Genomic DNA, 23719 nt, shown 5'->3' with positions numbered 1-23719 from the left:
CTCTGTACTTAGATAGGCAAGAGATACCAATAACCTGACTTGGAAAAAAGGTTTTAAAGCTTAAATACATCGATGATATTCTGTTTTTTTCTTAACTGCTACCACTTCTGTACCTTTGTTTGAGACTATGAGAATGTCAGAGCATGCACCACACACAGAAGTGCAAATGCACACCTACCTGTTACAACTTTAAAGATGTATTCAAGTAGAAACTGTCAGTACACGATAAGAAAGGCATGATGCCTTTATCCTAAGATGGGAGTAGAATAAGAGACCCCTAAGAAATATGACAGTGAGGTCACTCATACAATTGGAGACTGTTGGGGCCCATCCTGACCCAGTCTACGGAAGTCAAGAGCTTCCCTTTTTCAAGGTCTAGTGAAAGAGGCACGGGACAAGTAGTGTTCCTCTTCCCCAGGAAGCACAATACAACCTGAACAAAGGCACTGCTGCAGAACATAGATTTCAGCCCCTTACAACCAGCACAGCGCTAGAACTAGAGGGCCAGGAGATAATCAGACAGGAAAACTGGAAGACTTAGTTTGAGATAATTTTGTATCTGGGACTCTTGCAAAAGTATGCATTTTTCTACAAAAGCTATGCATAGAAAGAGATCAGGTGTAAGACACCACAAGGCACCAGAGCTGAATTGAAAGAGAAATTTATGGAGCAAAGGAAGAAACCATAATCCATGTTTCCTGAGAAACTCTGAATCGTAACTCTGAGAATCTTTTTCTGATTGGGAATAGGATGTAGAATAGAGATACCAAAGGGAGACTATATAATTTCTGATCCGGAAGTGCTTTAAGAATACAGATGGAAATGAATTTATATGCTACCATCAAATACATGTGTCTCTGAGGCCAGTCAGATGGATAGTAAGAGAGATTAGATGGAAGTAGTGCACAGGGACTTTCAGGTGAGGCCAATTCTAGTGGCCACTGCTTCGTGAGAAAGCTTGCTCAGTGGGGAGGCCCATATGCAGTGGTAGGAAGGGCATAGGCTTGCAGGCCAGGATGACTTAAGTGGAATCTTAGATGTGGCCCTTACTAGCTCTATGATTCTGGGAAGCTTATTTAATCTGAATATCATTTTCCTCGCTTATAAAATACATGTGTACCTCACAGAATTGAACTGCACCTTAGTATATAAAGTACACAGCTGCTTACCTGATCTAGTTAGTATTTAATAAATGTCAATTCCTTTTCCGGTGTAATTGCTCATGACCTTTTAGTGGTGGGTCCGGAGCTTCCTGTAAGATATAACCATCCTCAGAAAGACCATTTATCTATCTGCTACTTAGACATGCCCACCGAGAAAGAGGCCCTTGAACGGACTCCACTTAGAGAACACCTCAGATTCTGGAGTGACTGAAGAGAATGGCAGAGGCAGAAGAGCTCACGGTCATCCATTCATAATTGCCCTTAAGGAAAATGAATGTTCCCACCTGCGAACACAGCGCTCTCCAATGGTCCCATACACTGTCCATAAACCTTCTCCTGACCTTTCCTGGGAGACGGTTTGTAGAGACCTCCTTTCCAAGACAGCGATTCCACGGCCTGACACAAGGTCCAGAGCCTGCCATTTAATTTTCTCCTGGACCCACTGCTGGCTGAACAACTTAACCTGACATACCTTTTTTTTTCTTCTTCCTATCTGCTTCCTGACTTCATGTACTTTTCTACTCTCCTATGCCCATAGATCACAGAACTTTCTCTTTTTTCCCAACTCTTCTGCCATGCTACTCCAATCCCACGTGCCCTCAACACACACACATGCTCACTCACCCACACTCACTCTTTAAGAAATCCTGACACAGATGCCAGGAATGTGTCTGCTGTCCTTTTGACACAGAGTCTGATGCCATCTTCGGGGCCATGGGGAGGGCAGAGCCACAGGACGTGGCATTCGTGTACTCTGCTGCTAGCCTGGCTCATATTTTTATCGTGGCTTTGCTCTGGGCATCCAGGCAGGGAACCGGGCCAGCTTCTTCTCATTCCTTCACTCTACATCAGGACTCCATAATAATCTCACCCCTCACCTTGGCTGGGTCGTCCTGCCCCAAACCTTCTACCATCAATGGAGCACAGTACATCTCTCCTCTTTCCCTCCAACCCAGTCAATGTCTGAGTCCGTGTCCAGTTCCCTAAACCTGATTCTCATGCATGCAGGGATACTGTCAGTTTCTCCTGTTTTCGGACACGAGCAGTCTACACAAGCTGGACTCACTCCTTGGCTTAGACTGCTACCCCCACTCCTCTCCCCTCCCTTAGACTCTAATTCCAAATAAGGAATGCTCCTTCTTACATAATTGGATGTTCCCAGCACAGAAGCTGACACACGAGGTCAGGCGCGCATGTGTGCAAGACTTCCCTTTGACTTAACGATGCCTTTTTTGGGCATCTAACTTCTCTTCAGCTCCCTGCCCCCTCTCTCTCCACACCACCAACAATCAAGGGAGATTTATGGAGCCTGGCTCAAATCAGAACTCTTCCAACCTTGGCGTGGAACGAGGGGTCAGAAGGTTGAATTTACTCTCTCTCTTTTTTTTCCCTTGCAGGCCAGAGATAGAGAAGGAGGGGGGAGGAGGGGAGGGGAGAGAGGGAGAGAGAGAGAGAGATTGAGCCTGTGCAGGAGAGGGAAAAAGTGAGAGAGTGCATGCTTCTGATCTGGCAGCAGTCCCTGGCGTCCCAGGCAGTTAGTTATGCATATCGGTCTTTTAAGGGAGCAAGGAGAATAAGGAAAGCTGGAAGCAGAAGAAATTAACTGATCTTCTTGGAGATGATAATGCTGGAGGTTGGAAAATGATGACATTTTTAAAAGGAGATGCGTCTATGTCTAGATGCCATCAGGGATGGCAGTGTGTTCAGGATAACCAGAGAAGTGGTGGTAGCTACCTGTGGCATCAACACCAACTCTCCTTCTCTTTAGAACTTAAAGAAAGAGAATCTGAGTATTCTGCAAAAGGATATGGCTCAGACACAAGTGGCTTCAGGGAGAGAACAGACATGCTGCCTCCTGAGCAGCAGTCACGGGGACAGTCTTGGAGAGGTCAGCACTGACCTGGCTGGGACCAGCCACACCTCTCTGGGGTAGTAAGGACAGGCGGAGCAGGAGGTGCCCGCGGCTGTGGGGCTGTGGGGAGCTATCACATTCCAGCGTATTTGCTTACCAAAGCAAATAAAGCCCAAGAATGTAGCACTGCATGAACCTCTTTTTAAAAATAAAAATGCGAGCTGTCCAGGGGACAAGTAACATGGGCTGACTTCAGGCTGCCGCAGAGTACTGTGTTGTATGTGAGTGGGCGTACGTGGAAATGCAGTTTTTGTTTTACAAACTGACTGGCAGTCTCCTCTTGGGGAATGTATACTGCTTTGAATCAAAGACTTTTGGGCTGGCTTTTACCCTTTCAAATCACAGGGCAAACATCTGATCCTGAGAGACAGTCACCGTAGCTGAACATCAGACAAACCTGGGTTCAGATTGTGCCTGTAGTATACTTATTAGCTCTGTGATCTTGAATGAATAACCACAATTCTTTATAAGCCTTTGCATCTTTGAGATGGGGATCATAATAGGTCTTTCACACGGCTTTTGAGGGCATTCAATGATATGCTTGTGGTGTTCAGCACAGTGTCTGCACAAAGTAAACTCTCAACAAAAGTTTGCTGGATGGTAAATCCTGAAGCTGGTAAGACTATTAATGTCTACACTCTGAACCCTGAACTAAGCCGTGTCTTTTCCATGTGTACCATGCACATGGAACTTGCTGGTATAGACCACGGGCCACAGGCATCAGATCCTCTGAGCCTCTGGGGGGTGGGCACTGGGATTCCTTCTCCGATGTCCATGACTTCTTGACTGCTATCTTAAGGAAGCTTCAAGAACAATGTGAACCCAGCACAAGATAGTTGAGAAGATGGCCAAGTATATCGTTAAAAAAGCTGGGAGTAACGATTTATAGAGAAAGGTGAAAGGCCTTGAACAGGGAAGAGTGAGACTCCATTGAGTTCTAGCTTGTCGAGGCTCAGGGCAAGGACGGTGTCAACAGCTGTGTTCCTACTTCTGTTGCAGCTCATACAAAACAAAATGGACTTAAGAATAAAGTTTTATTAGATATAAGAACTTTCCGACAGGAAGAAATATGGGGCAACTCAACAAGTACAAACTATCATCACTTGGAAATACCTAGGATGAACAGAGGTTAACAGACCACAGTTACAGAGAGTTTTCCAAAAGTAACTAGCCACAAAATTCTTTTCTTGCACAGTATTCATTTTGGCTTCATTCAAATTCACTATAAACATTCAGAATTTTCTCCCTTTAACAACAAAAAAGATGCCACCCAATTAAAAAAAAAGTGAAAAGAGAAGAGTCAAGGGAAATTCAGCCACAAGCCCTCTCCCTGATTTTGTTTATGGCAGGAGCTACATTCACCAGACAGCCATCTACCCAGCTAACCAGGTGTGGTTCCAGTGGAACTGTCAGGGCATGGGGACGGAAAGGGGAGGAACTTAGCCTGACTCCAAGTTCTTCTCGTGAGGAAAGGTGCGACTTGATTCCAGCAGCACCAGTAAACCTGGAGAACAGCGCCGCACCCTGTACAGAACCTGTGCTTGTCTGTGCTGCAGGGAGACCAGGTGGCCTGCCGCCTGCTGTCAGACGCGGGGATGTTCTGGTTGTCGCCTTCGCAAATGAGTCCATTGGCATAAAGTCACCTCGAAAGGCCTCACACGCGGCCCTGTGTAGGACAACAGGGGTTGTGTGCAATCGCAGAGACAGGCACAGCAGGAGCAGCGCATGCTGCAGCAGGAGACTGATCCAGGTGGGGCCTCCTGAACAGGGGGGAGAATTTGGGGCCACTAGCTGGAGGAATCAGAAACAGAATGCACTTTTTACCCTTCTTTCCTTTTCCTGAAGCGCAAACATGAAGACCTAACATTTACTGGACATGTTCTATGCACCTAGATACCTACTGATAGACATCATTACTATTCCGAAGCTCAGAGAGATTAAAGACAGCAAAGTCGCAGTACACTGAAGTGGGTAAGAACTTGGGCTTTGGAAGACCTGGGTTTGATTTCTACCCTCACCAAGCATTCACTTTGTGATCATGGACAAGGCCCTCAGTTCTCACCCCCGCTAAACCGTAAAATATGTAAAAGTAGGCACCATGTCTTATACTGACCAGCTCTTAATATTTTTTCAGTGAATAAAGGAATAAGACCAAAACAATCACCCAGCTGGAGAGAGAGAGGAGTATTTTAAGGTAAAGTGGGATGTTTGCCACAATGCAGGCTTACACATGTCTACAGTCAGGTCAAGAAGCAGCTTACACTAGAGAGCACCATCTATTTACTTCACAGCCCACCCTCCACCTTACTGTCTCCTCCCTATCACGAGACCATTTATGATCATCGCCCACTGAGGTAATGCAACCCGGCTTGGAATTCTCACAGCCTGCAATTCCCCTGGATTTAATTCCTGTATTAAAGCTCCCTAGCTACATAAAATACCATCTCTTCAATGACCTTCCTGTTATTCCCCAAATACACTTCTCTCTCCTTTCTGGGCCAAGCTCTGTAATATTCTGAGTTATTCAACCTTCAGGTAACCTTCCTACCTTTTTTATACATGAATCTCAATCCTTTTTGAATTTCTCCAGATTCATCTGTACTTTTCTGTTACTACTGAATAACTTCTTGTGTTCTGAAACCAATTTATCATGTAAATGACTTCAGGAGGTGGGGAGTCAACGACGACACACTAGCTCGTTTAGGATCTTCCCATTTTGGGGGAAGGTGAGCAAAGGTAAGCCTAACAAAGGAAGAGAAATGAAGCCTCAATCAGCAACATTCACACGTGACTGAACAAAACATACGAAGACTCTACTTTCCAGTATAAAGGTATTGAGAAGGGAAATGTTTATTCTTTTGTCCAATCTTTAATGAGCATCTTCTATGTCCCAGGCCCTGTGGAAGCTGCTGGGGACATAAGCCAGTTCTGGCCCTTAAAGAACCACTGGTCTAGGGCAAGATTTCTCAGCCTCTGCACTACTGAGGGCGTAGATGCATCCTATTCGGGGCAGGATAACTCGTTGCTGTTTGGGGCGGAGAGGGCGCTCTGTGTGCAGGGTGTTCAGCAGCATCCGTGGCCTCTAGCCACAGCCTGCCTCCCTTCTCAGTTGTGACAACCAAAAGTATTTCCAGATATCACCAAATACCCTGGGGGAAAACTGATACGCTGGGTGAATCACTGGTTTTGGGAAAGTAGACCATTTCTCTAATACACTGTGTTAAGTATTATTATCAAAACTTTGAGATTAGAGAAGAAGACTCCTTAGATCCAGGGAAAAATGGGAGAGGATGCCATAAAAAGTTTCACAGAATAAATGACATTGAATGTTGATTTTTGAAAAATATGTAGCAGTAGGCCAAGCAGACAAGAAGAGGGGAAGTTTAGGACACAGGGAGAGAGCAGGAAAAGAACGAGTGAAGAAGACAATGAGGCAGAGACAAGAGGACGAAGAGAGGCCTGAAGGAAGAGCATCCCAGAGTGCTGAGGCCACGGTGGACGGTGTGCACGGGGAGAGCTGGAGATAAGGCTGGGACCAGACCACGTAAGAGAGGAGTTGGAATTTTACTATAATAAATGAATATATATTTTAAACACAGTGGAGCCCTTTTTCAAATAAAACCTTACCTAGACCCCCAGTCTATTAAACTGATCAAAATGGTCCACTCGGTTTTCCCCCTGGCTTCCAAGTTGGCTTCTGAAGCGCCTCTGTGGAACCCTAAAACTCTGGAAAGCATGTTGGGAAAATCACTCTTGTAGGCAACAGAGCACCCTGATGGATATTAAGTGCAGGATATATATTCATATTTGCTTTTCAGAAAAAGCAGCCTTGAGGCAGAGCTGAGTATGGAGGAGGGACAAGGGTGAAAGCGAGGCACAGAGACCAGTCAGCATTTTATACGTGGGCTTCACACGGAGACCGGTCTTCAGGCTGCGATACATAGGAAGAAGCACATTGGCTTTGAAGTTGTGCACATCCAGTTTCAAATTCCACTATGTCATTAACTATGGCCTTGGGTATGTTGGCCGACCTTGCCAAGCTCTACTTTCTTATTCTGTGAAATGGGGCTACCTACCTCACTTGGTTGCTGTAAGAAAATATATGTCAACAGAGGTCAGGTGCTGGAATTGATAAACACTCAGCAAATATAAACGTGCATCCTTTCCTTTCACTTAGTTTCCTAACGATGAAACCTGACTAAGACTCCCTGACCCTATGTACCTTGAAGTGTGGGAGGGGCAGTAAGACTCCCTGACCCCATGTACCTTGAAGTGTGGGAGGGGCAGTAAGACTCCCTGACCCCATGTACCTTGAAGTGTGGGAGGGGCAGTAAGACTCCCTGACCCCATGAACCTTGAAGTGTGGGAGGGGCAGTAAGACTCCCTGACCCCATGTACCTTGAAGTGTGGGAGGGGCAGTAAGACTCCCTGACCCCATGTACCTTGAAGTGTGGGAGGGGCAGTAAGACTCCCTGACCCCATGTACCTTGAAGTGTGGGAGGGGCAGTAAGACTCCCTGACCCCATGTACCTTGAAGTGTGGGAGGGGCAGTAAGACTCCCAGACCCCATGTACCTTGAAGTGTGGGAGGGGCAGTAAGACTCCCGGACCCCATGTACCTTGAAGTGTGGGAGGGGCAGTAAGACTCCCGGACCCCATGTACCTTGAAGTGTGGGAGGGGCAGTAAGACTCCCGGACCCCATGTACCTTGAAGTGTGGGAGGGGCAGTAAGACTCCCGGACCCCATGTACCTTGAAGTGTGGGAGGGGCAGTAAGACTCCCGGACCCCATGTACCTTGAAGTGTGGGAGGGGCAGTAAGACTCCCGGACCCCATGTACCTTGAAGTGTGGGAGGGGCAGTAAGACTCCCGGACCCCATGTACCTTGAAGTGTGGGAGGGGCAGTAAGACTCCCGGACCCCATGTACCTTGAAGTGTGGGAGGGGCAATTTAATTGCTCGTTGTTAATGGATTTCCTACTTGTTGCAGAATAGATACATAATTCTTTTTTTAAGTTTTTATTTTTATTTTTGGAGTGGCCTATTAGCATGAGCCGCATGCTAAGAGAAGAGTTCAGGATTTGGCTTCTTCTTACTCTGGGATCTGCCAGGATGTCTCATGCAAGAGTGGCCAAAGCTCAAGCACTACTGTGTCTGTCTGGTTCAGAGACAGTGTCTCTGGCCTTCTTCAGTTCAGCAAAGCTTGCATCAGTTTCATGGTTAGGAAGTCAGGAGCTAAAAACTCCATCTATGTACAAATCTTTCAGGAGATTCAAGTGGTGTTGGGATCACAAAGCCTGAATTATAAAATTCAAGTTTTAAATCTAAGTATCCTTCTATTCCTTACCATCCTGTGTAAGTGCTTCTTCAGTAGTGAATATGTACACCCCTCCTGGAGAAAATAATCTTTATTTTGAGCACTGACCGGTTTTCTCCTTGTCTTTCTCGTTGCTTATCGTCACAGTGACTATACACTGTTAGTTAAGAGACACATCCACTGTAACAAGGTGAAAGGTATAGGGCCTGGGGGTAAAACTGGGTGGAGAATTCATCCTAGAGGAGGAAGAGTTCAGCTGAAGTATCTGAGATGACAGGTGGTGCCCGTCATTCAGTGGATGATGCCAGAAGTCTTACAGAAGCAGACCCATTCACGCTTTAGACAACAAGGTGATACTCCCCAGGCACTCTTCATCCCTGTACCCCTAGAACAGAGATTTTATCTTCTCTTATGGCCACAGGTTTCCTGGACTCTATACTTTCCCTTTCTAGTGGAGAATTAGGCATCACATCCAACCCCTGTCCAACCTGAGACTCTAACGTGAAGCAGTCCTACCTCTGAATCAGGGTCCCAAAGATGAGATGAATAACTTTCTGCACGTTCTCCGTACACAGCCAGCTCCACTGTTCCATCAGCAGCAAGAGAAGCAGATCCAGGGCTGTGTCAGCCAACTCTGTCTCTGTTCCTGGGGAATGAAATGGCATCAAGAGTAACTCAGTAGAGACCCATACTTGAGGAACACATTTCAGTGCACTGGGTCTTCTCCATCTTTATATCAATCATCTTAAATTTTTGTAATCTATCTGTATTCCAGTCAAGAGATGTTTACTTCATTTCTACAAAGTTCAGCAATAGGCTCTGTATTTCTTTACAATTCTTTTATGTTCCTTAGTCACTTAGTAAGTATTGCTTATCTTTAAAAAGATTTTGCATACAATTATTTTGCCTCCCTAGCTTCTGTTTCTTTTGTACTTCCCCCAGGAAGCTGAATACATTTTGTTCCAAGGAAGTGCTCACAACTGGTGGCTAACGGGAACTGGCAAGGTCCATTCCCTTCCATCCTTGTATTCCACCAGCCTCCACAAAGTAGCAAGGAAACGTTGTGAGCAGCAGACCTGAGATTCACTTTTCCATAAGAAAGTTGCTTTGAAAGCATCTCCATTACACAGAGCTGATGGGTTAGGATCCAGGAGACTTCAGTTTGATTTTGAGATAGTATGTGGTTGTAGGAAAAACACAACACCTTTGGTAAAATGCTATGACAATTACTCATTTCTTTCCTGTTTCAAAGACTGGAAGGACCACAAATACGCTCATACCCATGCTGAGCCGAACTCTCTTAAATAGATGTATTTTATGGATGCAAGCACTGTTCTCTAACCCTGTTCATGGGGTCCCATGTCACTTCTGATTTGCTTCCCAGGAAACTGCCCCAGAAATACATACTGTTCCTGACTAAATCTCAGCTGTAACCGCAGCTACAGCTGTGATTAATGTTATAATTAATCACCAACAATCCTTTTATTAGCCTAGGACCAATGGGTATTCTCTGCACCAGCTGGCCCCAGCACTCCTTGCTTAAGGGTTCTTTAGAACATGAATGATTTCAAATTTGGATAAATCTGCTAACACTGAACCTTACTTTCTTCTTAATCCCATCCAGTATATATTTTCTTTTTTCTGCACTGTATTTCAAGGGGGCTTGGGAGCTGATGTGTCTGCTTTCTAGTCATTTGCTCAAAATGGGATGTCCAGTTCCTTGGAAAATAGCATTCCTTATTCACCCTCTTAAATTCTATCATTTTCTCAGGTTTAGCATTTACCCAGAGCTGCCATCATGTGGTGACAATTAGTCATAGCAGTAAAAAATAAGCGAAAGCAAACAAGGCACCAGGTCCTCTTGATAAAAGTGGTAAATTATCTACCACGTGAACATGTTGAGTCTCTCAGGGCTGGTAGAAGGGCTCAGGCATAAATGATCCCTTTAGAGATATAACGTTCAAAATTTAAAGACTTGATTTTGGCTAGAATTATTTTACCCATCCCATTTTATTTATAATTTCTTAGAGTTCTCTGATGATTTTGCTGTCGTAACACTTCATTTACTTAACCAGTGAGATGTAAGCTCTGTGAACAGAGATGGGGTCGTAAACTCCATTTTTCATAGAGTTAAGCTGAGGTCCGTAGAGCAGAGGTCAGGTGACTGTGGGCACCTGAGAAACAGTGGTGAAATCAGCCCTTTTTCCTTTTCTGAGCCCAAGATTTTGTGATCTTTTATTTTCAGTGGGAGCCTTTGTTTTGGGGGATTTGAAAAGCTTTCTTCTTAGAAAAAGTTTTGGGTCAGCAAACCTACTAATATCCAGGGCTCCCAATTTTTCCTCTGCAGAAAACATCTGCACTGCTGGGAAGTAAACCTGCCCTGCCTCAAATGCTTACGAGGCGAGAGTGGTGTCCTCACCTCTTCCTCTCTGCTCTACCTTGGGTAACTTGGTGGTGTCATTTGCCACGGCAGTAAGTAAACCAGAAGGAACAGATCCAGGGGAAAAGATAAATTCCATTCTGTGAATGCTGTATTTCAGCTGCCCTATAGTACATCTAAGTGTAGATTTCCAGTAGGCAGTTGGAAGTACACCTCTAGTATTGAGGCGTCACCAGCATATGTGTTAGGGTTGAAACCAACCAACAGATGAGATCACCCAGGAATGCACAGAGTAAGGACAGAGAGCCAAAAATAAAGCTCTGGAAGGCCGAGGAGCCAACAAAGGGGACTGAGGCGGGGCCACAAGAGAGGCAGAAAGAGAACCAGGGAAGTGGCACCACAAACATCAACAGAAGAAAATTTCTAAATAAAGGGAGTCGTCCAAAGATATGCCAAAGCATGCCAAAAATAAATAATGATGGTATTATAGCCGTGGATCTTATCTTGCTGGAACTCCCTGTTTACGTGCCATGCTCTTCTGCTCGACTCAGCTCTGGGACTGTGTCGTATTCCTCTCTGTATCCCAGCAGAGTATCTCAAACATAAGTGTTTAACACCTGGCTTGCTTAGCTGAACAGATGAGAAACTGAAGCAACGAATCCCAACAGTCCCAGGTCCCAGGTGGACTGCACCTTGGCTCCCTTCTCTGTCACTTACCTGGATCACTGTTGCTGAGGTCTTGGGCTGGCACGGCTGCATCTGACATGCAGTCATCCACACATCCCTTGGAGGTTTGTTCAGAATCTTTTCCTGGGGCCTCTGCTGGCTGCGTTTCTAGTAACTTTGTCTGCTTTTCAATAAAGGATTCCATCCCAGACGTGGAGAGGATCTCTGACTCCTGAAGAAAGAGCAAGTGGCACGTCACATGAAGAGTGTAGAAAGCATCAGGGCAACGGCAGCACTTGTGGTTCCTCTGTTCCTTCCCTGTAAGTGTCATGAGGACCCACTGACTCTGTGACCACCTAAGTTTTTTTTTTTTTTAACCTAAATTGCAAGGAAAACAATGCCTCTGTAGTCTCACTTGCCACAAAAACTTTGGGTTTTCTTCCAGGAACTGGCTTTCTCATTCTCTCATCCATTATTCCAAGCCCACAGCTCTTGAGAAGCCAACCTGCCAACCCAGAACCAGTAGGAATTCCAAACCACTCTGAGAAAATACTCCTAGAATAAAAATCAGAGACCCAGATGGTTAAGTCCTTTAGGAAGGCACCTAAGTCCTTTCTGATTTTGGAGACTGTCTCAGCTGCCTATAACTGCAGGTTCAACATCCCAGCTATTAAGTCCAAGAATTCTCCAGGGACTTCTTACCACACTGCCTTCCCGGAGACAATAGAGAATCTTCTCGTGTGCCTCAGTTATATTCAGTGCTGGAGCAATTTTACTGGATGAGAACCTCAGTCTGGACCTGGTACAGAAACGAAGAGCAGAAACAGTATGTCATTCATGGTCTTGATCCCCATATAAAAGGGCTGACAGGTATTAATACCACAAAACAAGAACACCCATACTTATTCTTAGGAGCTTACTATGGTTCAGGGTCAGAGAGACCTAGCCCTGAAAACCCCCAAACAATACATATTCTTGCAATTCTGAATATACAGTGCAACACTTGCACTAAGCTATGCCTACCCTGCATTTGCAAAAGGACTTTTGCTAATGTAAAATAAGGACCAATCTGTCACGGTTGTATTCCCATAGGCTAGAAGAGTGGCTAGCACATACTATGCACTCATTAAAAATTTGTTGAAGATTAAACAGACAAGTGGCACGGACCAAGGTTGTCCTTGTTGTTCACACCTTCTTGCACATCCACTATTCCCCTTGTGTTCCAAATAAAACCAGGGAAAGAACCACAAGTGCTAACCTCAATGTTTCAAGGAATAGGGTTCTTATAAGCACAGGCACCATGGTTACCCTTCAAATATGGGCCCAGTAAAAAAAAAAAAGGCTAAGAATTGTGAGTTATTGCTGGCCCATGAAACATGAACACAAAGACAGACAGACAGACACATGCACATTCTACAACCCCCCATCCCCCATTCTCTCTCTCCCTTCGTAATGGCCCAGATACAGATACAAAGTGTCCAGGAAGGGAAGTGTGGTGCCCTCCCTCTCCGCATGCTGGCTCTGAGTGCTGCCAGAGAGCACCTGGGACCCTAGTGCAGGAGAGAGTAGCAGCAATAGCCAGTGACTAAAATCAGCCCTGTAGGTGTCCATTCTAGCCCATTTCTGTTTACTGCTAGTGCACTCAACTTCTGAGCCAAGACTTCCAGAAACGAGGACAAACAGAGATCAATCATAAACCTTAATTCTTAAAGGGAAAGAAACATCTCAATTTTCCAGGGGAATAAAAAAGGAGAATATCCATATTCCAGAATTTTCCTTCTAATCAAAATTCCCTGGTCAGTTTGGGCCCTGGGTTCTCATGGCAAGACAAACATTCAGCAAGTGTGCCTGTGCAGGATCTCAGGCTCAGTCTGTGGTCTGGCTTTGTATAAAAACTGGTAGGTATGACCCATCTCCTCTCTTCTAGGGCCTAAGAGTGGGAATGGGCTTTGGCTGAAAACTGGGGATCAGCCTGAGAACTGGGAATGGTTTCTCACTTGGTAGTCTTCTTGCCTTCTGGCTGGGGCTTGCTTTCTGTCTCGGCCTCACTCAGCTCCTCTGTGGGGCTCTGGGGCTCAGAGCGAGGAAATGCTGTCTTCAAGGTGTCCACGATAGCGCTCACCACCACCTGCAGAGGTCAGAGATGCAGGGTCAGATAGAAACCACCAAGGTGCTTTCTGCACCCAGGACAAGTAGACGGCTGGCCTATCTAGCAGAGCCTTATCTATCCACACAGACACTAGCTAATGACTTAGTGGAAACTCTCTCCCCTTTTCTCTCTGGCCATAAAAATCTTCTTCCTCATAGAGTTAAGACAAACAATGTCATGGTAAAAAAGCCAAAACAATGGGATAAATAATAATCTGGGAGTTCTACAGGCTGGTGAAATACTTTTCATTTTCAATTTTTTTCTTTTCATACAGAAGAATGATTTTTTTTTTTTTTTTTTTTTTTGGCCGCGTTGGGTCTTTGTTGCTGCGTATGGGCTTTCTCTAGTTGCGGTGAGCAGGGGCTACTCTTCGTTGCCGTGCACGGGCTTCTCATCGTGGTGGCTTCTCTTGTCACGGAGCACGGGCTCTAGGCGTGCAGGCTTCAGCAGTTGCAGCACGAGGGTTCGGTAGTTGTGGCATGTGGGCTCTAGAGCGCAGGCTCAGTAGTTGTGGCACACGGGATTAGTTGCTCCGCGGCATGTGGGATCTTCCCGGACCCAGGCTCGAACCCGTGTCCCCTGCATTGGCAGGTGGATTCTTAACCACTGACCCACCAGGGAAGTACTCATACAGAAGAATGATTTTTCGTTTCCAAACTGATAATACTTTCACCAAGATGTGACTAAGTGGAAGGAATACAGATAGGAATATATGGAGAAAAGAAAGAGTGAAAAAGATTATCAAAATAAGAAATACACTCTAGAAACATATGTGATATAAAAATGCTCAGAGCAATTCACACAGAGTAAAAAATCTGGTTTTCCAGTTAATTCGAACAATTTCTCTTCTTTAACTAGAGAAAGAATAACAAAAATCACTCAGGTTAAAGTTAAGGAATCTGGAATTGATATAAACTTCTCTACTCATAAGGACGAAATGAAACAATCCTCACTGAAGAGTAAGAATCATTTCTATTTCTCAGAATGGGAAAATGACATACAGACATTTGCTAAAAAGAAAAAAGAACAAACAAATGAAACCCTAAAATATGAAAACGGAAGGAGACATTTACTTTTCCTTTGGTGCCTCTGGCTCACTAATTAACACTGCTGGCTCAGAGCAGCGCAGCACTTGCTCGACCTCATTCCGTGTTAGTCCTCCACGAGCACAGCCAGCACAGCCGAGGCAAGGCTGAAATGGTCAAGCAGGACCACAGTAAAGACCGGGGGACAGCAACCCAGGGAAAGAACACAGAGAACCGCGTGAATGCGGATAACGTAGCTGAGAAAATACAACTCGCTCTTCTCGGCTCACAGGACGGTAGTCTGTGGTGAGGGTCCATAGCTGTCTTGTTCACTCCTGTATCATCAGCAACGCGTACAGTACGTGGCTTTAAGTAGGCATGCAGGGGGCGGATGTTGAAAAAAATCAATGAAGGAACACATCAGCATGGATGAACACACCTGCAGGGAACTCTGGGGATTTTACCTCGTTTATCCTTTTCTGATTTGCAGTGTTTTCCTCACAGCAGTGAATGTCTCCTAACTCCCACCACATGAAGTTCCACTGTATCACTTTATCCCCTGAAGTCTAGATGAGAAGAGGGAGAGGCCTCTTCTGCCACAAAAGTCAGTGTTTTCTAACCTCTTACAACATGTGCATTTCTTGGTAAGCAGAAACCTCAGCCTTCCGCCCTGGAGGCGTTAAAATCAGTCGGCAACCTCCGCTCACGGGCTCCAGTGTGGCGCTCAGATGTCCTTCTCCTGCCGTCTCCAAAGGTTCTGAGTTACCGTCTTGAACAAGGTACAGTTCTCTCACACTCTGTTCTCCAGCAGAGAATCACGACACAAACCTAAGTCCAGCCCGGTGTCCTGTCTTAGGGCTCTTTCCTGAGTGACCGAACCTGGGAACGACCCTCGTCTGCGGGAGAGACCTTCCTGCCCCACCTATCTGTGGAGATGCAGAAGCACCCTTACGTCCCCCCCCGGAGTCACACGCCGTGGCACCCCGGGAGGCGTGTGTACAGCGACTGCGGGGTGCCGTACCCTCACCAGCTGCTCGCTCACTGCCGCTCGGCGAGCAGGCGGCCTCAGCAACACTGGCAACAGGTCCTGAAAATCCCAGTGCGCGTTCCACTTGCTGCTGGGTGTGCGCCTCCCACCCCCGCCTCCACGCTGATGAGAAACTAAGGCTGAGCACGGCGGCCCCGCTCGTACCTTGTCTATTCTGGAGACCACGAACGGTTTCTTGACAAAGGCAATACGAGCATCTGTGTTCAGAGCAAGGAACTCCTGCATCTCCTCACTGTTAGCGATCTCAGGAATGGCACAGAGTTGCTGCAAGAGACACAAGAAGGACTTCGAAGAGAAATCCTGGTTCCCAGCTCTCTCCACCTTGGCCTGGGTGTCTGTCCGGTGGCTAGAACGAGAGCAGAGGGTGCTGACCTTCAGGAATGATTCCAAGAGGCTCTTGCGGGCTTCTACTCTGTCACTATCCATGTTTCCAAATGGAAGATCTGGAAAGAGCTTCTTAGGACCCTTCACATCTTAAAAAAAAAAGTTAATTCATTAACATTCACTAAGAGCCATTCCATATAAAAAGCATCCTGTATGTAAAGGAAATAGAACTGCTGAATGCATTTCCCGGGGATCTGTGCTCCCTCACCTGCGGGCTGGAGCTGAGAGGCGGCCCGAGGCTGGTGAGGGGGCTGGGTCCCAAGGCCTGGGGCTCATCCCTTCAGCATCCCTCCCCTGGGTCCTCCCCTCCTTGGGACTTTTTTTACTTCAGCAGTTCCAAATATACCCCAGGGATATAATACAGACAACCTACTTTCATTATTAATGATAATATTAAGGTACAAGAGGCCAAACACTATAGTGGTTAAGAATAAGGGCCCGGAAGTTTAAATTTTGGCTCCAAGCCCTACTATAATAATGACCTTAGGCAACTTGCTTAATCTTTCTTTGTTTCTTTTCTGTAAAATGGGGATGATAGTATCTATCTTATAGACTGTTATGAGAACTAAATGAGCTAGTAAGTATAAAGTGCTTAGTAGAGAACTGGGCATATATTTTCAGTATCAGTTATCGTTATTAAGAAAGAAAATGTGCAACTGAAATCCACAATTTATGCCAAAACTTATTAAAATGTTTATTTGAGTGATCGCTGGCATTTTTTTAAAAAACAAAGCAGCTGCTTACTAGCTTATTTTTCGAGTAAAATTTTATGTTTTCTTATTGTTCCTATGCCTCACGAGTACCAAACAGCACACCAAAAAGCCTGTTGTTCAAGGAAAGCTGGCAAGGATTTCTAGATAATATTTTAATATCTAAGAGCAATCCATCTATGAATTTGGAAAAGTTAGTTTAACACCTCACACCACCTCACAGGCGCAGGTGGACTGTGCAAGTTTCCTTCCTAAGCTTAAACTAGATGGGGCCCCAGAACAAAGCATTCGGTGGCAAAGAAGCACCTCGCAAAGAATGTCATTAGCACTGTCCAGCACTAAAACCCAAAATACCCAAAAGCAAACTGGGGGAGCACAGGATCCCTGAGGCTGCACGCTCCCCCTCCACCCTCCCCACAAACCAACAGGCCTCCAGCCTCTCAGATCAGGGTGGCTCGATGTGAACAGCAAGCAGGCATTCTGGGGCTGGGGTAACTCCTGACTTTTGATGAACTTTCGTAGATCGGATTTCTCCTCCAGACGGGTCTGCAGATTCAGGAACTCACGGTAACGGCGGTTCACGGTGTGGTAGGCCAGCTGCTGCAGGCCACTGCTGTTCTCGCCGTCAAGGGCCGTCTCATACTGTCGGGTGAACAAATTTGTTTACTGCATCAGCTTACTGGTCACACAGTAAGAGCAGAGTAGGGGTAAAGGGAGCAAGATGTTCCTATGCTGTTCCCGAACCTATTAGATCTGACTGTTGCTCTAAGTTGTAATGAATAACTCAAACTGAGTGAATTACGGAACGAGATGCATTTCCCAACAGACGTGGCCAGGAAGTGAAAAATGAGTTTTACTGCCCTCCACTCCTTCTTCCATCTCAAAGCTCTCCCTGCAAACACTCTCTTTACTTATAACTATTTTCAAATCCCAAAGACACAGGATAAAAAAGAAGGTACAACACTGATAAAAATGACACTGCCTCTTTCATCCCTAATTATGGCATTGGATGTTATAAGGGGATAACCATCTTGTCATTATACGCAAGCAGTGATTATCTGTATTAGTTGGGGGAAGAACAAATAATCCAAAACAGCCGATGAACAAAAATCATTTGTTTGCCTGGAATGCATTAAAGGAACATGTGTTTTTGTTTTGCCTTGGGCAAATTAGTTATCATTCTTGGGAGTGACGCTGAATTTTTCTTCCCGAGCACAGATCGTCTGTATGATGAGAAGTCATGTGGAGACTGGAGATGTTTTAAGGGGTCAGAGTCTGCTGTCTTCATAGGCTTGGAGAGCTGGTATGTGGGAAAAGACAACGGTGCTGAAAGTTCCCCCAGAGCGAACACCCTGAACAGCATGAAAGCTGCAACTTCATACCTACAGGAGGAGACTTTCTGACAGAGTAGTTAAGATATAATAAATTCTGTGAAAGAACAACATATGTGCTTGTTCTCATTAAGGGTAGGTTACTGTTATTGTTTGGTTAAGGTATTATACTGTGGGCAAGTGATGGAAGAAACGATCTCCTTGTTGGTGGGACTTGAGGCTGGTGTTTAAAATTTTTCTAGAGGCAGAGAGAGGTATTCCTTATGAGCTGAAATGAGCAAAGTAGTCCCTGAGACCAGTACTGAGAAGGAAGAGTCTAGATAAGACATGCAGGTGGAATTCAGGTTAGAGCTCTCAGACTTGGAGCACCTGGGAGTTATGATGCTCTCTGTGGAATAGTCTGCTCCTGGAGGGACACTATTTGCTACTGATACGGTCCCAAGCTTGGCTGCACCTCAACATCACTTGGGCTGCAGACTCTGCTGTCAGAACACGGATTCTGATAAGCGCTGACAGATTCTGAATGAGAATTTCCCAAGAATGGGCCCCAAGATTCGTATTTTTTAAAAATACAACTCTCCCGTTGACCTGGAGGCAGCCTATCCCAAAACCAGCTTTAGGGAGCTGCTGCTCTAATGAAACCAGCCACCTCATCCATGAACCCCCTTCACATCGTTTCTGCCAAGCAGTTCCTACTACTGCTCTTTAACATCTCTAGGAATGAAGAACTTGCTACCTTTTGAGGTATATATAGGTAAATAACCTTCCTTCCTAAAGCAAAAAGTATGAAAGATACTAGTACTTAAAAAAAGAAAGAAATTAGCAGGGAAGACGTTTGGAAAGAATCTCTGGACAAGACTGTATCCATTGGGAACCACTGAAAAATATGACTCTCAGTATAGCAAGATTCTAGGATTGTTTGTGAGGGTATCAGAGAGAGGCCTACTCTGCTTCACAAATGAGCTTCAGACCATTCACATATAGATGCTGGCTGAATTAACCACAGCAAACTAAGTAAGAGTAGCCTCTCCCCCTCAAAACACTAGCTTCACTGACTCAGCTTTCCGACTCATTCCCAGACCAGAGTGGACGACCACAGTTCTAACCCTGTTACCTTCACCGTGTAGAGCGTGTATGGGTGGAATCCGGTGCCGCTGTGCTCTCGAGCAGTAATGGTGCCGGTAATACGAAGGTTCTGGATGACAACGGGGCCATCTGGACTGCTCAGGGGCTCAAAGCTGAAGGTGGCTGAGCTGAGGGGACCAGGTGGAGAGGAGGAGAGCAGTACCTGGGGGAGACCAGGATCTAGGGAGCTCACACCATTGGTGAGATCTTTCTCTAAGCACGAGGGTCGTGGGGGACACATCCTTTCCGGACTGGCCAGCAAAGTTGTAAGAGAGGTGACATCTCCCTGCTCTACTTCCTTGTCTGCTGTGTCAATGTGGATCTCTGGGCAGGAATTCAGCATGGAGACAAGCAGGCCGGTCTCTGTTTCTGTTCCTGGACCCTCCTCAGCCTCTGCTCCTTCAATTCCTTCGGATCCCTCATCATCCTTAGACTCCAGAGACTGGGAATCCCCTAGGGCACACAGGGAGTCCTGAATCCTGGCAGAAAGGAAGTTGCCTGGGTTCATGAGCATGATGGCTTCTTTGCCCAGTTCAGACAACGGAGACTCCAGCTCTGCGTCTTCGGACAAGAATAGAGGCTGCAGGAAGTGAGAAGAGTTGTTTCCTACTTCTCTCTCTTCTAGCACTCCCCCCAAATCTCCCTCCAGGGCTTCGTGGCCTTCTTCAACTTCTGGGGAGGGGTGTGAAGGCTCACTACAGTCTAGGAGCACTGGGGCTGGAGAAGGGGCTCTCGCATCTGCTAGACTCTGGACCTCCACAATCAGTGGCAGAGATGTGGGCACTGAGGGCTGTTCCAGGGCACTGGCTGGGCAGAGTGGTTTACCCACTCCTGCTGGGCCAGTTCTGGCCTTGGAAAAGATGCCCACTAGCACAAGGTGGATCCAGTCCGGGTCTGAGAGCTTGCTGATCAGTGGTAAGATGACATTGCAAGTAATGAGTTCCACCACGACATGGCGGCCGGTCCGGGTCTCCAAGTGGGGCTTTGGCACTAGGCCTTGAAGCAACACGTTCACGATGCTACGTGTGTAGGCGACCTCAGCCCTGGGACTCTGTACTGCAGGATGTGGGGCGGTGGCCTGGCAGTAAGCCTCCCAGAGCTGGGAGGGCTCATCTGTGCCACTCTGCTTCCCTGCCGTGGCCTCCTTTGCCTGAAGATAGCTCTGCAGGTGACAACCACAGAGAGTAAGAACCCTCTGGGCAAGAGCATGGCTGTCCACCCTGGCCATTCTCCTCCGGAGCTCCTGGACCAACCCTCGCATGGCTGCCTCCATTTCCTCCTCGAAGGCGGGCTCCTGGCTTACCGTGCGATACCAGGACGACACGAAGTCCCGCATGACCATCCGGATGGTGCGGTCGATCTCCTGCTCCAGCTGCCTCTCGGCCTCGGGGTTTGGGGGGCAGACGGCCATGGGGATGAAGCGCTCCAGGTGCAGCCGACCCGAAGGCCCCACGATGGCGTCGGAGCCCAGCCATCCTCCCAGCACCAGCAACAGCGCAGACAGAAGGCACAGGAGCCACACGTTGACCAGGAGGTGGATGACCAGGAGCCAGCCGAGCACGGCCCCCAGGGCCACCAGCTTCCGGCTACTCAGCAGGTGACTAAGGCTGGGCCCGGCCGGGGGCTCCTGCGCCGCGGTCGCGGTCTCTGCTTTCATGGCGGGCGGGAGGGGGCTTCCCAGACCAGCTCTCCCCTCCTCCATGTCAGAGCCGGCGATGGGGCGCCGACTGCGGCACGGACACGAGAGCCGGGCGGCGGGCCCCGACGTCCTACAGGCAGGGCCCGGCGACAGGGGCGGCTCGGCGGCTCGGCCTCGCCGCAGCCCCCTCCGGCCGGGGCGCAGCCCTCGAGGAAAACTCTGAGGCCTTCATGGTGCCCGGGCGGCGGCCCGCGGCCTCAGAGGGTGGGCGGGCCGTGGGCCCACCGAACACTCACGGACGCCGAGGACCGGGGCGCCCGGGAACGGCTCGCGCTGCGCCCCGCCCCGCTGAGTCCCACCTGCAGTGAACGCAGCGGCGCCTCCTCCGCAGCCTCAGAGGGGCCCTCGCCGGGATGGAGCCGCCGGGCGCCTGCGCTCCGCAACCCGGCTCTTGTCTAAGCGGCCGGCCGGCCGGGCACCGGCGACCACTTCCGGGTCGGCGGGCGCGAGGCATGTTGGGAGAGCGCCGCGCGCCCCGCGTCCCGGCGCGGCCCGGCGCCGCCTGGTGGTGAAGAGCCGCCGTGAGCGCACAGCGCAAGCCTGCCAAGCGTGCGCCCACTTCCCGGAGGTGCGGACCTGCGAGCAGGCTTGCAGGTAAGGACCCTCCGAGACTCACTTCCCGCTCCAGGGATTAAATGAAGTTTGCAAACACCGGGTACCGTTTAGGCAAACTCAGTAGTTCAGTTACTTTACTCTCATGTGCGCATTTTTTAGTTGGCCTGGTGATACATTTTAACATTCACGCCCCACTCCCCAGCGCCCCTCTCCCAACACCCATGCTCAGCTCACCGAACTTGTGCTCAGGAATTGCTGAATACAAGGCATAAAACATTAACACAGAGATAGATTTATTCCTAAAATTTCATAATACCGTATAATAAAATTTTTTTTTTGTGCTTTGGGGTTATTTGCTGGTGGCATTGCCCGAGCAATCAAATCTTTTGAGCATCTGCTAGGTTCAATCCCTGTGATAGGCAGTGTGGAGGAGTAGAAGCGGTCCTTCTCCTCAAGGACCTTGCAGATAATTGCGGAGACGAGTTCTTGGGTCATGAGTGAATATTTACTAATGCACATCAGTATGGGATATGGTCAAATGCAAATTATTATACGTATGAGGAGAAGGAAAGGTCACCGTGGGTTGTAGTGGTTAAGGGAGACCTCAAAGAGAAGGGAGCCTTTCTGCTGCCTTTCTATTCCCCTCCATCTCTTCTTCCCTTTTCCTCCCCAAATATATAGGAAAAGAAAGCAGAGGTAGAGATGTATGTTCAGACAGTCTTCTGATAGATTTGCTTGGGAATGTGCTCTGTTTGATTGGTTTTGGGTTTTTTGCCTTCAGTTGTCCACACAGACGGAATTACCTGTAGGAAAATTAAGTATCCGACAGTAGCACTGACCAGGTGTAAGAGTGTTGGTGCCAGTTTCATGTGAAGCCGGCTTCCTTCAGCATTTTGGTCCCCGGGAGCTCTGTGTGCATGTGGCTCTCCTTTTTATTTTGGCACGGGACGTGTATCATTTGTACAGGGCTGTTCATGGTTGTCTTCAGCACTCTCTGTGCTGTTAGCAGCCTTTCATCATGATGGCCTTAGTCCCCACATATTTAGAGGAATCTTCAGGCAAGCTCCAGCCCAAAATTATGCCAACAGGAAGCATATCGTGGCTTTCCCTCTCATCTCCTTTTCTGCTTTTGGGGTAAAGATCTCTTTTGAATGCAAAGGGAACCATCGTTTAGATGTGGGGCATAGTTCATGACTATCACTTCTAAAGCAAAAGTTGGATTTAGCATCAAAGTGCCCACAAAGTGAACTGGGCACATTCCTGAGCTCCCAGAATGCTGGCCACTTTGCTGGTGCTCTGCTTCTCACAGAAAAGGAGCCTCAGAAGTGAGTGCTGCTGTCTTTGTCCTCCTAGACCATTCCATTGTCCTCAGGGGCAGTTAGAAGATCACAGAGAAATGTCCCTGCCCCTGAGCCAAGAACTAAAATAAGAAGTGGATGACGGGGACTTCCCTGGTGGTGCAGTGGTTAAGAATCCGCCTGCCAGTGCAGGGGACACAGGTTCGAGCCCTGCGCCGGGAAGATCCCACATGCCATGGAGCAACTAAGCCCATGCACCACAACTGCTGCGCCTGTGCTCTAGAGTCCGCGAGCCACAACTACTGAACCTGTGTGCCACAACTGCTGAAGCCCGTGTGCCTAGAGCTCGTGCTCCACAACAAGAGAAGCCACCGCAATGAGAAGCCTGCACACCGCAACGAGTAGACCTCGCTCGCCGCAACTAGAGAAAGCCCGCGCGCAGCGACAAAGACCCAACGCAGCCAAAAATAAATAAATAAATAAATAAACTTATTAAAAAAAAAAGAAAAGAAGTGGATGATGGAGGGACTGAGGATGAGTCTGAAGACTTCCCCAAGATGGTTCAGAGAGGAAGTTTACTCTGCAGCAGAATCTGGAATGCTCAGGGCAGGAAGAAACTGACCTTGTAAGTGGGCACTGTGCCACCTGACCAGATGGTCTGGAGCACTGAGGTAGCCGAGAGTGCCTTCCTGATCCTGAAGTGGATGTGATGAAGCAGGCTCCGCAGATGAACATGCCAGCGCACTTGTCATTTTGACTGGTGTGAGCTGCTGCCTGGGGGTCTGGGGCGAAGGGCCTCAGTCTCCAAACAGATTAATCACTGGGAGGAGGTGGGAGCAGGACTGGTGTCTGGTGGTGGTGACGGTGTGTGTACATGGCGGGGGAGGCTGGCTGTTAGGCCACATCATTCACTATCTCAGAGATCCTTCTTTCTTTCCTTCTTATCGTTTCTCAAAATAT

General features: G+C 47.6%; 1 protein-coding gene across 14 annotated transcripts in view; it reads right to left on the bottom strand.

Annotated features, from left to right (window-relative positions):
• Positions 1–21332, bottom strand: part of SNX19 (sorting nexin 19) — a 38634-nt gene extending 17302 nt beyond the window's left edge. For 4 of the 14 annotated variants that reach the window (XR_009702322.1, XM_061202983.1, XM_061202989.1 and 1 more), the window contains exons 1-8: positions 19197–21332; positions 17174–17393; positions 16030–16130; positions 15802–15921; positions 13433–13563; positions 12138–12234; positions 11487–11667; positions 8906–9035 (exon numbers count right to left, since the gene is read on the bottom strand). Coding sequence is in view for 12 of the 14 variants with exons in the window: in XM_061202983.1 (XP_061058966.1) it covers positions 8906–9035; positions 11487–11667; positions 12138–12234; positions 13433–13563; positions 15802–15921; positions 16030–16130; positions 17174–17393; positions 19197–20909 (2693 nt within the window). In the remaining 2 variants the exon portion in view is untranslated. Of the gene's footprint in view, positions 1–4217; positions 4742–4778; positions 4867–5623; positions 5818–8405; positions 8775–8905; positions 9036–11486; positions 11668–12137; positions 12235–13432; positions 13564–15801; positions 15922–16029; positions 16131–17173; positions 17394–19196 lie in introns of those variants that run through there. The other 10 variants (XM_061202986.1, XM_061202991.1, XM_061202985.1 and 7 more) reach the window with 8 other exon arrangements.
• Positions 21333–23719: the final 2387 nt, after the last annotated feature.

The sequence above is a fragment of the Eubalaena glacialis genome, chromosome 10, assembly GCF_028564815.1.
Source record: "Eubalaena glacialis isolate mEubGla1 chromosome 10, mEubGla1.1.hap2.+ XY, whole genome shotgun sequence".
In the NCBI taxonomy this organism is placed as follows: domain Eukaryota; kingdom Metazoa; phylum Chordata; class Mammalia; order Artiodactyla; family Balaenidae; genus Eubalaena; species Eubalaena glacialis.
The sequence above is the reverse complement of the archived record's forward strand: the minus strand, read 5'-3'. Positions and strand labels throughout refer to the sequence as shown.